The 17,540-nt window shown below is 38.6% G+C and overlaps 2 protein-coding genes across 9 annotated transcripts in view; one reads left to right on the plus strand and one right to left on the minus strand.

Annotated features, from left to right (window-relative positions):
* The window catches only part of TM6SF1 (transmembrane 6 superfamily member 1), a 30,339-nt gene extending 17,040 nt beyond the window's left edge, over positions 1 to 13,299 (plus strand). For 4 of the 6 annotated variants that reach the window (XM_055277421.2, XM_055277422.2, XM_055277425.2 and 1 more), the window contains 4 exons: positions 611 to 715; positions 2,692 to 2,784; positions 3,290 to 3,409; positions 12,413 to 12,854. In XM_055277421.2, coding sequence (XP_055133396.1) covers positions 611 to 715; positions 2,692 to 2,784; positions 3,290 to 3,409; positions 12,413 to 12,604 — 510 coding nt within the window. In that variant the 3' untranslated portion in view covers positions 12,605 to 12,854. Of the gene's footprint in view, positions 1 to 610; positions 716 to 2,691; positions 2,785 to 3,289; positions 3,410 to 6,657; positions 6,782 to 12,412 lie in introns of all 6 variants that reach the window. The other 2 variants (XM_055277423.2, XM_055277424.2) reach the window with 2 other exon arrangements.
* HDGFL3 (HDGF like 3) overlaps positions 1 to 17,540 on the minus strand; it is a 95,995-nt gene that overhangs the window by 11,797 nt on the left and 66,658 nt on the right. The window contains exon 6 of one of the 3 annotated variants that reach the window (XM_055277429.2): positions 10,038 to 15,202. The exons of the other annotated variants lie outside the window; for them this stretch is intronic. Within the exon in view, the coding sequence (XP_055133404.1) occupies positions 15,197 to 15,202 (6 nt within the window). The 3' untranslated portion in view covers positions 10,038 to 15,196. Of the gene's footprint in view, positions 1 to 10,037; positions 15,203 to 17,540 lie in introns of those variants that run through there. 3 annotated transcript variants of the gene reach the window in all.

A 17,540-nucleotide genomic window follows, 5' to 3' on the forward strand; every position in this document is an offset into this window, starting at 1 on the left:
TCCTGACCTCATGATCCGCCCGCCTCGGCCTCCCAAAGCGCTGGGATTACAAGCGTGAGCCACCGCGCCCGGCCTTTAGAAAATTTTAAAACATGAAGTGTTTATAATATAGGCAGATGTTGAGGGCAAAAGAACAAATACAGAATTGTTTATATACAGGAATAATTTTATATATAAAATTGTTCCTAGTTTTGTGAAAAATGTAGATATATGTGTATATATGTATGTTGTATGTGTGTGTGTATGTAACTATATCTATTTACATGTATTACTGGAAAAGTATACCAACTTTTAATAGTGGTGTGGCAGGTATATGGTTTACCTTTAGAATTTCTTATCATTAAAATGTCATTTCAAGAAAAAAAGTGGACTCATAGAGCTACAAGGGCCCTTCAAGAGATCATTTAGCCCAAATTCTTCATTTCACAGATAAGGAAATTGAGACTTGAGGAAGGAAATGATTTTCCTAAAGTTCCATGGCCAGTGATTTATGATATAAATTGTGAATCTTCAAAATTCTCTTATCCACCATCATGACATTTAATGTTTCAGATTTCAGATTCTTCTTTGGCACTTTGGGCCTGCTCTTTAGGTACAAACTCTATTTTAGGTTATTCAAGAAGCCCAAGCGAAAGACCTGCTGAGAAGACCATTTGATTTAATGTTGGTCGTGTGTCTCCTCCTGGCAACTGGATTTTGCCTGTTCAGAGGCTTGGTAAGCATAACAGATCATAATAACATAACATTGTGATACTATTCACATTTCCAAATGGAAAAAAACTTAGAAATATGTTTTTGTTTTTCCATCAGACTTCTTAGTGAACTAACAAACCATTCCTCCCATCAAAGCCTGGAGCCCTGGACCTGCTTCCTGCTGCTCCCGACCCCAGCCTCCTGCTGTCACCTCCTCCCGTCCTTAGATCAAGCTCTACTCAGAAGCATCTTCCTCCCTGTTTTAGGGCATCTAAAAAATCAGCCATCAGAGTCTCTCTTTTTTATTCTTTTGATGTTTCTGATTTAAATGTAAATATCTTTGGTAAGGATGGCACGTTAGGACGGCAACACAACTGTGGCACAGAGCATCCCTGTGTTCTCAGGAGTAGGGGCAATGGGGTTGAGGAAGGCGCACTAGTTCAACAATTCATGTGTATGTAGGGTCATGGGAATGTCTCACTGATAAGAGTAGTGTTGAGTAAATTCATCTCAGGCCTGGAGTCTTTGTATTGATGTGACTAAAATACATTAAGGGCACGTGGGCATTTCATGTTTTCTATTTTCTCTTTATTAATATTTTACTGCAGAGGTTAGGAAAAACCCTCACAGGCTTTGGAGTTAGAATCCTGGCCACTTACTAGCTGTGTGGCCTTGGAAAAACTACTTAACCTCTTTGACTCTGTTTTCCTCTCTGTAAAATAACACTACCTACCTTAACAGTATTGTTTTGGAGATTAGATAATGTACATCAAACACTTGGTAGAGGCTCTTATACATAGTAAATGATTACTGTTAGGATTTTTATTGATCAGTGATCCTTCACAATGTCCCAGTTTGATGATTTCTTCTTAGTAGAAATGAATTTGGTAAGTTTAGAATTATATTGTTAATTATATTCAGCTTCAGTGACAATTTCTATTCTAAGCCTGTTGGCGTGCAACAGTTGGACAGTAGAGTGGCAAGTGTAAGCCCATGTGGGTGACTCTTATCATTTCAGGGTCTTGGGCTACTGGGGGCCTGTGCAGCAGGCTGGGTTCAGGGCGAGAAGCTGTTTTAAGAGTTATCTTTATCTGTGAAATGTCAGAAACTTTCTGGAGGAGAGTTGGCTAACAGGAGGAGGGGAATGGTGAAGAGAAGAAGGCAACGCCATAGCTTTGCTTAGACCACAGGGCCACTGAAACTGTTCTTTGGTTAGTTTGTTGTAATTCTTAAAGTTCAAACAACAAAAAATAGTGGGCCCCACCTGTATTCTTGCACGTCCATATCCCTTTCCCTGTGCACATGAGAAAAATGTGTGCATATGTGGGGGTGCATGCAAGGTGGGTAGGGCTTTTGGATTGGGGCCATTTTTACCAACTCTGCCATTGGCCTGTGTTCATATATGCCATGTAGGTGGGACAACATTTATGGCCAAAGACCTGAGGAATGGTGCCTGAGGGGAGGAAGGTGACTCAGAGGGGACCTAGTAAGGTGCCAAAGAGACTTTCCGGCAAGAGGACCCTGCTTTCAAATCATCATCTTTTACTGCCTCCAAAGGCCATATACTCTATGATGCACTGGAGACAGGAGGGTGCCATTTTCAAATCTTGCAATGCATAGTAAGATGAATTTGGTGTAGAAATATACTTTTCTTCCTGTAGGGAATAGTGGGCTAGTTATTTCCAAGAAAAGTGAAACTCATAATTTAAAGCAAGCTGTGCTTTGGCTAGCCAAACCTAGATACTTAAACTCTGAATATCTGAAAGGTACCCAAGAATAGGGCATTAGTTTCCATTTCCTGCACCATAATTAACCTTTGCTTAATCTCCTTAGAAAAAATCTGCAAAATATTTCCATCACTGATGAGCCTCTACAATGCATACGTTTTGTTAAATAGCAAAGCAGCTTGTGACTAAACCTGGCACATTTAGCCTTATCAGCAAACCTAAGAACCAGATGTGATTGTATTTTTATAATGAGTTTATTTTTTGTCCTTAGATTGCTTTGGATTGCCCATCTGAGCTCTGCCGATTATATACGCAATTTCAAGAGCCCTATCTAAAGGATCCTGCTGCTTATCCTAAAATTCAGGTCAAGTAGTTATGAAGCCTAAGATTTTTCTAAAATTAATTTTCTTTTTAAAAAATGGGTCCCAGCTGGGTGCGGTGGCTCATGCCTGTAATCCCAGCACTTTGGGAGGCTGAGGCAGGTTGATCACGAGGTCAGGAGTTTGAAACCAGCCTGCCAGCACGGTGAAACCCCATCTCTACTGAAAAAATACAAAAAACTAGCCGGGCATGGTGGCACGTGCCTGTAATCCCAGCTACTCAGGAGGCTGAGGCAGGAGAATTGCTTGAACCCGGGAGGTGGAGGTTGCAGTGAGCCGAGATCGTGCCACTGCACTCCAGCCTGAGCAAGAGTGAGACTCCACCTAAATAAATAAATAAATAAAAATAAAAGTAAAAAAAGAAAAGGTCCCATATAGGAAATAGGAATTAATATTTTCAAAGATGAAAATGTTTATTTTCTTGTACTTTTTAGTCAGGCCAAGTTAACTGCCAATTTGCTGATGATGTTATTTCTCTGTTCAATACAGATGCTGGTGTATATGTTCTATTCTGTTCCTTACTTTGTGACTGCACTGTATGGCTTACTGGTTCCTGGATGTTCCTGGATGCCTGACATCACATTGATACATGCTGGAGGTCTGGCTCAGGTACTAAGAATATTCTGTTGAGAAGGTTTACTTGTGGTCTAGGTGTCAGTTGTTGAATATATGAAAAACTTCTCTGCTCAGTGTTTTAGAGTAGGGGATAGCTATTAGACATGTCACCTTTTGTTTTGCAGTTCTTCAGAAGACATTTCTGCAAGTACATTTTATTTAAATCTCACAATAACTATATGGTAGATGTGCCATCCAGTTACACAGATGAGGAAACTGAGGTCCAGTGAAGTTAAATGATTTGCCCAAGGTTACACACCCAGCATGTGGCATTGTTGTTTTATAGGACTGTTTCACAATCTCTGAATACCATGGCTACTAAAAAAGGATTGAGAGCTGTCACCTTCAAAATGTCCATCCAAATTAAAGACTTCAGAATTCCACTACACTATGCTATACAGAACCAGGGAAACTGGTTTAAAAAATGTTCTGAGCCTGTCATTTCATTCCTTTTCCATTGGCACCTTGCCAAATATTTGGCCTGGAGTAGGTGTTCAGTGAATGCTTACTGCATTTAACTGAAAATGAAATTATCTATGGAGAACTTCACACATAACATAAAGCACATTTTTACAAGATAATTAGCAAAACAAATCGATCTTCTGAACAAGGAAGAAAATTAATTTCATTGTTCTTACTAGAAATAAAACAAATGAACTTATCGTTTAAAAACATTAGCTTCATCTTGTTCTTTTCAAGCAGTTATAAGAATGAGGTTCATCCAGAAACTGTAGGCTTGTACAGTCAATTATATGCATGGTATAATAACCATGATCGTAAGACATACTAGAATTCACATAGTTGAAAAATATAGTATTTAAGGGGTCAATGCATTAAATCCTTTCAGTTTGAGGTAATTCTTAATTATAAAATTAGCATAGTAGTATCAAAAAAGTTGATGTAGCATCCAGAAGTAATGGTTCCTGTCCTTTCCTTGAGGGGCTTAAGAAGGAAGAGAACTAACATTTATTGCTCTTTGCTGGTTGTTTTTCCTTTGCAGACCCCTAAATACCCGATTCCTCAGTGCTTGGGGTTTATTTCTGTATTTTAGGTCTTTATCTTTGTATCTTTCAATACCAACTATAAGCTGATAACTTCCAGTTTTCTACCTTCAGCCCACACTGTTCCCAGACTCCTGTATTTCATTCCAAACTCAGTCTTTTTACTTGCATGCCTCACTAGCACCTCAGATTTAATATATAAAATAGGACCTGATCCTCCCCACAACCTCTCTTCCATTTTTTCATTATCTGTGTAAATAGTCCAATTGCATCCACCAACTCAAGCCAGAAACTTGGAGTAATTATTTACACTCCTCATCCTCTACATCTAGACCACCACTCAGTCTTTTTTTTTTCTTTTAAAGAGACAGGGTCTTGCTCCATCTCCCAGGCTGGAGTGTGATGGCACAGTCATAGCTTACCGCAGCCTCAGACTCCTAGGCTCAAGCAATCCTCTTGCCTCTGTCTCCAGAGTAGCTGGGACTACAGACATACACCACTGCACACAGCTAATTTTTAATTTTTTTAAAGAGATGGAATCTTATTTTGTTGCCCAGGTTATTCTCAAATGCCTGCTTCAAGTAATCCTCCTGCCTCAGCCTCCCAAAGTGGTGGGATTACAGGTGTGAGCCACCACACCCAACCAGGTCCAGTTTTACTCCAGTGATTCTCCAACCCATTTTTTCTTTTCCAGCTCGCTGCCCCTACACTAGTCTGAGCTCTCATTACCTTACTTCGTGCCAGGCAAACCACATTAAAAATTTTACTTACCTATTTGTCTAAGGATAGGCTATGTGCTCTGCTGCTGTAACAAATACTCAGTGTAGCTTAACACAATAAAATTTTATTTCTTGTTTATGCAAAGATCACGTGGGATATTTTCAAGGTCCAGGCCTGGCACCAGGTCAACTGAGGGGAGGCTGGTGACTGTGGTCTTCCTGCCTGCCTCAGAATAAACAGCACAATGGACATATAATATTATCTTTTGTAATAGCTTTGAAAAAAAATCCCAATTTAAAGATGAGGAAGCTGAGGCTCAGTCCACCTGAAATTATTTGCCTAAGATTACAGTTATTAAATGGCAGAATAGGGTTATGAAATCTTGTCTGACTCCAAAGCTCATATTCTTCTCTATTGTGTTATCTCACCCACCCCATGCAAACAATGAACTACGGCACAGAGTCCTACAGCACAAAAGACTGTATGTAGTACGAGGTGTTGGAGAACCTTGTGGGTTGAAGGCAGTGACATTCTGAATTGGACTCTGAGGGCCAAGTAGGGCTTTATTAGGCTGAGCCTCTCCAGGGAATAACCCAGGGCAACACTGAGTTGTGGGCATATGCAGCAGGTCTGAGGGCAGAGAAAGCCTTAGATTTTTTTTTTGGCCTGGTTCCCCTGCCTTATTCTCCTGTATCCTTCAGGACAGATGGCCGCATACCCACTTCACTCTTGCCAGCCCTTTCTTTAGAGGATTAGACTGTTCAGTTTGACAACTGTTCAGTTTGACACCTATTACCTGTGTGCTTTGCCTGCACAATCAGGCCTCCTCTGCCTGCCATGTGCCTGGTAGGCCTGGAACCAGTCCTTGATGCAGGAATGCTAAGTGTCATCAGCCAGCAGGCTGGTTAAAGAGACCAGATGTTGGACCTGGTCAAGTCTCAGGAGACAAATGGAAACAGAAGGAAAACCTAGGCAAAAGCCTAGTCACATGGCCAGGGTCAACAGTCAGGAAGCTTAGGAAGGTCATAGCTTAGAGGAAAATGGGTGTGGTAAGCCTGTAGCAATAAGACAAACCCTAATCTGTTGGTGAAGCTAAGCTTGCAGATGGGCACTTATTACTCCAGCCAAGTGGTTCTGAGAAGGGCAGTGTGGACTACAGAGCAGCTGGCAGCCGCAGGGGGCATTACCTCATTCGTGTCAGATGTCAGGAACCCTGGGGCTTATCCATCACTACCCAGTTTGATAAGGCAGCCTGAAGCCCCTCTCTTGATGGTGAATGCCCAGATCCAGAGCCTAAGGCTAAGGACCAGATCCTGTAAATGTCAGAAGGATGTCTCTCCCAGCCCAGCAGGTGAAGACAGACTGAGTAAAGAATTATGGGTCTGATTCCCATAGCTCTTGGCTGAGCTTTAATATCTACCTACTTACAGTGTGTAGGCTAAGGAAAAGTTAGAAGCCATGCTGCAACAAAACAATACATATGACCAGAATACTGAATTATGTTATTTGTTTTGTACTTAGCAAATACTTGCTTATGAAATGGAGTCTCATCTTATGGGAGTATCTGACACATTCGTCACAGAAAGCACTCTCCAGCAAGGCATGGTGGCTCACACCTGTAATCCCAGCACTTTGGGAGCCCGAGGTGGGTGGATTGCTTGAAGTCAGGAGTTTGAAACCAGCCGGGGAAACATGGTAAAACCCCATCTCTACAAAAAATACAAAAATTAAGCTGGCATGATGGCATATGCCTGCAGTCCCAGCTATTAGGAAGGCCAAGGTGGGAGGATCGCTTGAACCAGGAGGCAGAGGTTGCAGTGAGCCGAGACTGCATCACTGCACTCTCCAGCCCAGGCAACAGAGAGAGACCCTGTCTCCCCCACCACCACCACAAAAAAAAAAAAAAAAGGCATTTTTTTTAGCAAGCATCTTTGCTTGCTAAAATTGCCATTCTTATTTAGAAGCCTTATGCATTCATGATCCCACTAACTTTACTAAAACTTACTTTTATTGAAACATCTAGCAAACTCTCAAGAATCTATGCAACTTAGGGGAAAAAAAAAAACACCTTTGAAAAGTTCTAAATCAGTATAGGCCAATGGAAGAAATATTGAGTAGTGGCCAGGAGCAGTGGCTCACACCTGTAACCCCAGCACTTTGGGAGGACCAGGCAGGTGGATCACCTGAGGTCAGGAGTTTGAGACCAGCCCGGCCAATTGGCATGACAAAACCCCGTCTCTACTAAAAATACAAAAAATTAGCAGGGTGTGGTGGTGGGCGTCTATAATCCCAGCTACCTGGGAGGCTGAGGCAGGAGAATCGCTTGAACCCGGGAGGCAGAGGCTGCAGTGTGCCAAGATCACGCCACTGCACTGCAGCCTGGGTGACAGAGCAAGACTGTCTCAAAAAAAAGAAAAAAAAAAGAGTGAGTAGTTATTGGGGCCTTGATTTCAGACCATGTAGGAGTCTGCCAAATCTGCTGCCTTCAGAAATCAAAAGATCAAAGAAAGAGTAAAAGAAGATTGAATAAAATGAAACCAGGACACATTTTAGACCAAAGAGTTCCACTGGGGACTTACTCATAACCCAAGTATCTTTTCATATGAAATGCAAACCATAGGATTAAAGCTGCAAGTGTAATCTGAAAGGCATTATAGGCTGGTTAGATCCACTTATTAGCATTTCCTATCAATTGAAGCATTTTCTCTGCTAAAATATCAATGAAAATGAAAAAAAGTCAAAGCCAGTAGAGTTCATATAGTTAGGAACATAAGCTCTGGAGGTGAACTGGTTCAGATTCTAGCCAGTTGCTGATGAGCACAATGACCTTGGCTACTTTACCTCTCTGATCCTCAGTTTCCTCTTCTGTAAAGTGAGGATAATAACAGTAGCTTTCTCATGGAATTGCTGTGAGGGCTGGATGAGGTAATATATGTAAAGGGCTTAGAACAGTGTCTGGCACATAACAGCTATGTAACTCTTTATTGCTATTATTACTGGTAGAAGATTCCAAGTAAGAGTTTGGGGATATGCCTTATGTTGTTCAGAAGATTAACCTGAAGACAAACTAATTAAATTATGTGTATTGTATATAGTTACCAAGAAAACAAAGAAACTGGCTGAAAGCTTTGGGACAGACTCACCACGGGCTTGGTAAGGAGCCTGCCATCCCACAGCCAGCGAAGCAGGTTCAGTTACTTCAGTCAGGTGCTGCCCTCAGACTCTCTAACTCCCTGGCTATTAGGTGCTATGCCATGTCTTTTTCTCACAAAGAGATATGGAAACTTATGTATGAATAATTTGGTTGTGAAGAGTTAACTCTACTGAAGTAAATTTCTTTTTTTATAATTTTTTTTTTAACTTGAGACAGGGTCTTGCTATGTTGCCCAGGCTGGTCTCAAACCCCTGGACTCAAGTGACCCTCCTGCCTTGGCCTCCCAAAGTGCTGGGATTACAGGTATGAGCCACCACGCTCAGCCTGGAAGTAAATTTCATATGGTTTTTCCCTCATGGAGACGTTAAGAAAAATCTGAAAGTAACGGTTTAGGTTGAACACGGTTAGTGGGGATGCTAATGCAAATCTTGTTTTCTTCATTTGCTTCTGGTGTGACTCATTGCTCAACATCTTTATTTAGTATTAAATTATACTGATTTAACATCTTTATGTACTTATCCTTTCATGGAGACACTCACAGTAAAAAGGTCAAAAGGTCAAGAGGATCTAAAAACAAAGGGCCCAGGTTTTCTACAGAGTTGAGCACCAGATCATGAATGGGTATTTCAGTTTTGTATTTTGTGTCTACAGAATAGCCCCAAGTGCTTGACACTGTCTAAGCATGTCACAAACATCACCTCACTGAACCCTCATAACAACCTATGAGGTGGGTTCCACACCTTACCCAAGGCCACAGGGCTGGTTTGTGGTGGAGCTGTGATTTGACTCTGGATGTCTAGTTCCAAAGTCAGTGTTCTGAACCAATAAACTATGTTGCTCCGAAAACTCTAAGAAAAGATAACACAGTTCTACATTAGCTATTTATACTGTATTAGCAAAAGACCCTGGCTATCATCCCAATGGTCACCTAAGTTTTCTGCCTATAATATTCACATGGACATATAACACTCTTTCAGTTCTTCCTTCTGGAACCACGATTAACTTTTTTAGTTATCCTTTACAGATTGTCTCTATACATGTAAGAAAACAGCTCTTAAAATTTAACTTTTGTTCACCTTATTGTTTCATTTGCCATTCCAATCATCCATTCTTAAAAAAAAAATCAGAGTATATCTCTTAATAATTTCTGCAAGGTGAAAATGATTTAGAATGAAGTGGAAGAAAAATTATTAGGGACTCAACCTCACATTGCTAAATTCTGGAGAAATTTCTAGGATCAACAACTCATATCTGTAATCCCGGGCCTCCTGTTAATTCAGCAGCACTGAGTTCACTGAGCCACCTGACCCCAGCACAGGCTCAGGCTGAGCTCTTCAGGTCCTGCCATGGGAGGCCTTGTGCTGCTGGGAACATCACCCAGGAGACAACCTGCAGCCCTTTATTAGCTATGTGCTTAGGAAGAGAAACCTCCTCAGGTGAGACTGTTCTTCTGAACTTCAGAACCCTGAACACTTAACATCCTATGCCTTAGAGAAAGCTATAGTCAGGTGCTCACTCAGCTAGAAGTGTAGCCACCATAAGTACATCCATTAGGACTATGAGCAGTACTGGGAGCTGCACACAACTGGCCTTAGAGTTCTTCTCTCACATACAAATGCCTCTTTTGATTATGAATGTTAAAATTTTTGTGCCTTGTTTAATAATTCTGAATAAAAAGGCCTACTAAAATACATACAAAAATAGAGAAATGCTTTGTAGACCCTTTTTGTATTTTGACAGTCACAAGTCCATTGTTGTTGAACGTTTATTGAGCTCTAACAATGTGATAGGTGCCACACAAAACATTAGACACAGTACCTGCCCAGTGGGCTTACAATCTAATCTGAAGACATGAATCTTTTTTTTTTTTTTAAAGACAGAGTCTCACTCTGTCACCCAGGCTGGAGTGCAGTGGCACAATCTTGGCTCACTGCAACCTCCACTCCCGGGTTCAAGCAATTTTCCTGCCTCAGCCTCCCAAGTAGCTGAGATTACAGGCGTCTGCCACCACGCCCAGCTAATTTTTTGTATTTTTAGTAGAGATGGGGTTTCACTATGTTGGCCAGGCGGGTCTTGAACTCCTGACCTCAGGTGATCCACCCGCCTTGGCCTCCCAAAGTGCTGGGATTACAGGCGTGAGCCACTGCACCCGGCCATGATTCATTTAATGTTGCCACGAGTGTGCTGTTCATGAAAATGAGGTATTAACTGCACTGGTTAGTGCAGGAAAAGAGCCTACGGAATCACTGACTTTTTATGCAGGCTTCGCTATGCAAGTAGGCACAACTGCTCATATTTATTCTCTCAAAGTATGGTTAGCATTTCCCCAAATTTGGTGATTTTGTGATGTGTACAAGTATCTATAAAGACAGAACCACCAAACTCAGATTTCTGAAAACCAGGGATCAAATTTGGCTTCTAGTCTAGAAGAAAATGCTTGGTTATATATTCAGAAAAACACTATTATTCAAAACAGGCCCTAGGGAAAAATAGTACGGGAGCCATGCTCCTGCTCAGAGTTCCTAGAATGTCCAGAAAGCACCTCCTCAGGGCAGCCCTGAAAGTGCCCTTTACTCTCAAGGTTTTTTGTCCTTGGAGCCCAGAGATACAAATACATCTGCTGAGTTCTGCCTGGGCATCTACCCAGGGGAGGTGTATCTGAGGGCCGAGTCCTCTCAGTGCCTCATAGATCACAATGTAGACAATCCACATGTTGGTCCTTAGCAATACATCATGCTAATTTAATTTCTATCTCCAGAGTAGCAAAAATGTACCACAGGTCACCAGAATATATCAGGAATTTGTAAAAATGCAGCCCATTAAAATATCTGCCACTGATAAAAAATTCATAAAGATGCTGCTTAAAAAAACTTGTCCTTTTCTTGTCATGGGGAAGTCAAGTGGTAAGTAACACCTTTATCTGTGAATCACTCAGCAGAATAAATTGGTTTCATATGGAAGGAAATGTAAAATAACTTATATGTATTTAAAGCAAATTATCTAGTTCTTCATTCTTGTTACTTCTATGCCTTCTCTATAGTGCAGTCTTTTGTCTCTTTGATCCTGATGAACTGATAATTTACTACTTATTACATTTAGATTCCCAATCCTTTATTCATGTATATCTTGAATTTCAGCAAAATATGAAAATGCAGACTCCAGGGGTACATTTTGTAATGATACAAGCCTTCTGAGGAAATTTTCTGACAGGAGCTTTTAATCCTGCTGTGGTCTGTTTTACCCTTTCCAATACGGTTTTCCTCTGTGCTTGCGAAAAGTATCAAAAAAGACCAATTGGCACATTCTGAATGTGTTTTCTGAACAAGTATATAAGTAGAGAGGGAGGTCATTTTGCAAATGCAGATAATGCTGACAAGTCATACTTCTAAATAAATTATAATTTGATTTAAAAAGGTTGCCTGCATGTACATTTGCCATTTTACAAAGAGCAACCGTACTCCTACCTCCACCCAAGTTGGTAACAAACTTATCTTACAAACAACCCTTAATATTTTAAAAGCTGCAGAAAAAACAAATACATGAATAAATGAATAAACAAAAAACACATAGGGAAAGGGTATGAGCTCTTGCTCCAAGGAGTAGATGAAAGACTGATAAATGAAGCTGAGGTCCCCCCAGTGCTTCCCTTTCAATAGTTTGTTATGCTAAAAATATTTTAGTTTTTAAAAACTCTGCACTTTCTTCATTTTTATTGGAACACAATTTGTGAACCACAACTGAGTCTGTATGTAGGATCTCCAGAATGCAAATCAGAAAAAAATTTGAGATTTTATTCAGATTTTTCTATTAGATTGAGCCACTAATGTTTGGTAAGGGGCACTTGATGGTTAAAAAATACAACTGGCATGATAAAACTACACTAAATAATATCTACTTTATTTGAACAGTCATATCAAGAATGGCCCTAAATTTAATCAAAGACTACATTTAATGAAAGACTCTGACATTAGAGACTCCGGATTGTTTGAAGGTATTTTGTCTGCAGGTGAGACTGGTTTTGAGGGCACAGAAACGTAGCCTGAATGAACCATTCAGAACTCATCATGCGTCCAATTGAACACGTTTCATGCTTACCCAATTTTTTTTTTTTTAATGCAACAGGCTCAGTTTTCTCACATTGGTGCATCTCTTCATGCTAGAACTGCTTATGTCTACAGAGTCCCTGAAGAAGCAAAAATCCTTTTTTTAGCATTAAACATAGCATATGGAGTTCTTCCTCAGCTCTTGGCCTATCGTTGTATCTACAAACCAGAGTTCTTCATAAAAACAAAGGCAGAAGAAAAAGTGGAATAAAAATATTACTTCATGTTCTTCCTTTCTAAATTACTAACTTTTGTTATACTGGTACTAATATTTTGTCCCATTTCACTCTCTTCTCATACATGAATACTTAAGAATATGTACATTCTTGCTCTGCACTGTATGTGTGAGCTATATGGTATTGTGTAAATTTTTTTTGAAGGAAAATGGAAATTCTTGAGAAAGTTTGTTTAAAGAAATATATTCAAAATCATTTGTGAATAAACTTGATCATCCATCTCAATATTCTGTTTGACGTATAAAATAATTATAAGTGTAAAAAATTACAATTTAGTGCCAATAGTAGTGAGCATGAAATGAAACTGTTCAAAAGAGAATATGGCCTGTGCATATTAAAAAATTCAAAACAATGAATGCAGACTGGAGGAGTAACTTTTGCAAATAAGATGAATATGCTTCATTATTAACCTCAATGTAAAAGGCAAATCATCAGAATATTTTTAAATGTTGTTTGAAAAATGTTTTCCCAAGGAGTTTATTATTTGCTGCTGTTTTAAGAAAATTAATTTTACTAAATATTTTTGTGTGAATTTAAACAGCTAAATAGGGATCAATAACTTTATCTCTATCCTTAATGAACACTTGTTTTATTGGTGGCTGGAAATATTTATATTGTATTTCTGTGTATATTTTTAATAAAATTATTTTTGGCCTCTTATGAAGATAAATATTATTAAATTTGAAACATTTCATATATACACATAAAATGCTTTTAAAGAAAATTTGTGAGTTGTATATTCCAATTCAAAATGTCATCTACATTCCCCTTATGTTTCAGTGTGAGCAATGCAGAGGTCTTTTGATTAATTAAATTTCATTAATTAAAAAATACATTCAAATATTCAAAATTAAAAAGTACCTTTTAAGGAAAAAGTATTAGATTGACATCCTTACTATCTTTTTATGAACTTTTCTTGTTTGGGATTGTATGTTGAGTATACTAGAGAAAACCAGTATTTACTAAATGAAAGGAACACACCAAAAATACAAACAACCACCTCCTCACTGTGCCCTGAAATGATAAATGGACTGGTGCTTTCATACCCTTAGCTGCCATCATCATTATCATCATTATTAATGGCCCTAGGCTTTTAGGTCTGCTCACATTTTCTCATGTTTTTATTAGCTCTCACCAAGAAAACCAAAAGAAAATGGGATACAAATCAATGCATGGATAATATCAAGTTACAAAATCTAGGGTCCACTGGGCTGGTAAATATGTATGTGTAAGCAAATCATGTAGTCATCTCCCCATCATCCCCTACAGTGTTTTCAAATAATCTAAAACCCAGAGAGTGTTTAAAAAAAAAAAGAAAGAAAAAGAAAACCCTCACCTGCACTTGATTCTATTGTCAGCTTGCTGTGAACAATTTTTGCTTTAATATATGAATTACATTAATACCTCACGTTACATATATGAAGCCAAATTACACTAACTTAGTTTGCTTACAACCTCAAATCTTACTCCCAGTACACATTCCAATAAATTTATTCTGTAAAAACAATACATTTTTTTGTTTTTGATTTTTTTACAGTAAACTTTTCAACTACAAACCTTGAATACGCGAAAGATGTTCCATGGACAAGCATTAACAGGATTGATAAAACCCAAACTGACTGACTGTGTTCTCACAATATAAGCTGGCATAAAAATAAATAAAATTCTCTGTTATCACAATAGCAACAATAATGTACACATAATAATGGTTTAAGGATGAATATTAACTATTCTAAGTGTAGTTCCAAAAGAAAACAGTTTATTTTAAAAGTCTACATTTAAAAGTCAATGCTTTGTCTGGTTTCCCATAGGGCTGTTGCTGATTCCAGCTTTAAAATGTAAAGTATCCACCTTGAGTGCTTAGCTCAAAATTGTATTGGCACTGGGAAAAAAATAAATCATTGCCTTTATTTTGGAGTAACACAAAAAGACTCACTAACTTCACATATAGAAACTTAGTTTGTGTACATAACAATATGAATTTTGAGAAGTATAAGCTGTCAACTAGCTATTTCTAATACGGAATAGATATTTTACAATATGGTTAAACTTTACACATGGCCTCAAAACTGAAGGACAATTTTAATTTCGTCTTCAATATACCAACATTATGTATTTAGGAATTAATTCCTGGGCTCTGTCACAGAGAGGAAATTCCATTCTTAAGCATTATGTTGAGTGGTCATCTAAAAAATGTTAATTTATATTTAACTGAGTGTTTGATGATGGTGGGGTCAAGGCAGGAAAATGATGATCATAACTGCCTTAATAAAAGGATCCTAGACATGTATAAGTCTGTGCAAAAATCTTGATAATCCTTAGTGGTTAAGGGCAACTTCATGCAACCAAATAACATGAAATTAAATCAGTAACTTTTAAAAAAGGCTAAAATGTCTTTTCCCCCCGAAACACAACAGAGAGGAATATGAATAATGTACATACAAACTGGGGTTCTGTCAATGACAACAAGGACTATGTGTTGGTTCGTATCAAATCCAAGAATATTAGACAACCAAACATATAACCTTCTTGTGGTTTCTCTTAATATGCAGCATTCATTATGGTAGTTAGGTCTGTAAAAAAAAAAAAAAGAAAGAAAACAAGCCTTTAGATGATTTAGGATACTAACAATGAGAGCTATCCACACCTAGATAGTACATAATTGGGTTTTCTGAAATTTTAATATGCACTGCAGCATTAACAATACTTACTGAGCAAGAGCAGCTTCTGTGGCTTTGCTTTAGACCTGTCAGTGCAAAAAGTTAAAGGAAATACTAGGGTATTTTTAGTGCCCCATAGAAAAAAATTATAAACCTTGTCTACTGTCTGTTAGGACAGAGTGCAGCAGTGCACATTCTACAATTCTAGGACTATGTTTATTGCTGGAATACATCATCAGTGGAGAAATTGATATAATCTATCTTTGTGAGGACATTCTTCAGAAAGGTAAGCTGTGTAAAATTTAAAAAGCACTTAGAGTGTGCACCAATTAATCTTCAGAATATTTGTAACTTAATTACTTGTGACACATAGCTCAAATGTAAGAGTTAATCAAGATGTACAAAGTCTCTGACTTCTTGCTTTTAAAAAAAACATAAAGGATAAGAGGAAGCCTAGATTTCTTTTAAAATTTAGATGGCATCCGTGTGACAAACAGAAAATAAAACATTTGTTTCATAAAAGAACTTTGTTTCGATTTGGGTCCCACTTTAAATTGTGTCTGGTTCTATTTCCCCAAAGGATGCTATTTTTTCCCTCTCATAATTAACCCAAATATATTAAACCCCCTAGTAATACCCTCATGGGATGAATGAAAGAGGGAACTCAGGCCTCAAATATTTTTTTCTAAAAACAGCCTGCTTCGCTTCCACTCTTAATTTCACTGAATGAATGAACGTGTTTGTAAGCACATGTGCACACTCATGGGTATGTTCTCATTCAGACAGCCCAACATGTATACTAAACGGTATATATTATAATAAACGATTCCAGGACCTTCAAAGGAGAGAGAGTTACCAAAACTTCCATCCCCCTAAGATGGCAGAAATATACTTTTTATCCTTCCATCCCTACCAAAATGAGGAAGTAAATCTTTAAAAAAAAAAAATGTTTGAAATTTATGAACTTAAAAAATGGAGTGCCTGGTGACTCCTAATTATTTCTTAACAAAAACACCAGTTATAAGATTATACTCACAGATACTTTGGAGGATCTTCCTCCCTTGTGAAGGAGGAAGACACCCATTAGAACAATGAAAAATTGTTATTCAACCAAAGAAACTTTTTTTTTTTTTTTTTTGAGACAGAGTCTCGCTCTGTCACCTAGGCTGGAGTACAATGGTGTGATGTCAGCTCACTGCAACCTCCGTTCAAGTGATTCTCCTGCCTCAACCTCCTGAGTAGCTGGGATTACAGGTGTGTGCCACCACGCCTGGCTAATTTTTGTATTTTTAGTAGAGATGGGGTTTCACCACGTTGGCCAGGCTGGTCTTGAACTCCTGACCTTGTGATCCACCTGGCTTGGCGGCCTCCCAAAGTGCTGGGATTACAGGCGTGAGCCACCGTGCCCGGCCAAAACCTTCTTTAACAATATTTTCTTGTTATTACTGTGAAAGGCAATAAATTCTATGTTTATCTTGGTAGAATAATCACAGTAAAAACTACTCAATCCACATCAAAGAATATTTTTGGAACAGGTGGTCCCATGGCAGCCTCAGAGTAGTATTAATACCCCAAACAAAGGGAAGGGAGCACCAAGAATGTGACTATAGTTTTAAGGACATGCTTTTTGGAGTCTTTAAACAAGGTGCTGTAAAATGAGTGCTTTGCAAAAGCAAATTACAAAATCTGAGATTAAAAAATGCTCATACCATAATCACTTTGCATCCATGTATTGAAAACTGCATCTTGCTAATTCATCATGGTATATATTCTGGACAAGGTACTCTGACTGTCTCCTAGATCTGAAGTCTCCTCTGAGTAAGCAGCCACAAATGGTTCCTTATGCACTGGTTGCCATGCACCCCTATATTAGATATTGGCTGGAGAATCCAATCAGATTCTCTCTGGAGGTATCTAAATGTGAGGCACACTGAGAAGCTGTAGGCTGGCAGCAAAACTGAAGGATACCCAGAACACTATAAGCAGAAGCTATGAAACAACAGAAGCCATAAGGATCTTTTCAAGGAGTACCATTTTGATATGAAGGAATGATAATATTCAATATAGCTATGCAGACTCGGCAATTTGGCACATTATAACAAATAAGTTAACTTATTACTTCCAGAAAAACAACTGTTTTTTGCCAATGATAAAATTTGAGTGTTTAGTGAAAACTAGAATTTCAAATCCTCCATGACTGACAGTTTTCCAATATTTAAAGACTTTTTTTTTTAGAGACAGGGTCTTGCTC

This window comes from Symphalangus syndactylus, chromosome 5, assembly GCF_028878055.3.
Source record: "Symphalangus syndactylus isolate Jambi chromosome 5, NHGRI_mSymSyn1-v2.1_pri, whole genome shotgun sequence".
Taxonomy (NCBI): domain Eukaryota; kingdom Metazoa; phylum Chordata; class Mammalia; order Primates; family Hylobatidae; genus Symphalangus; species Symphalangus syndactylus.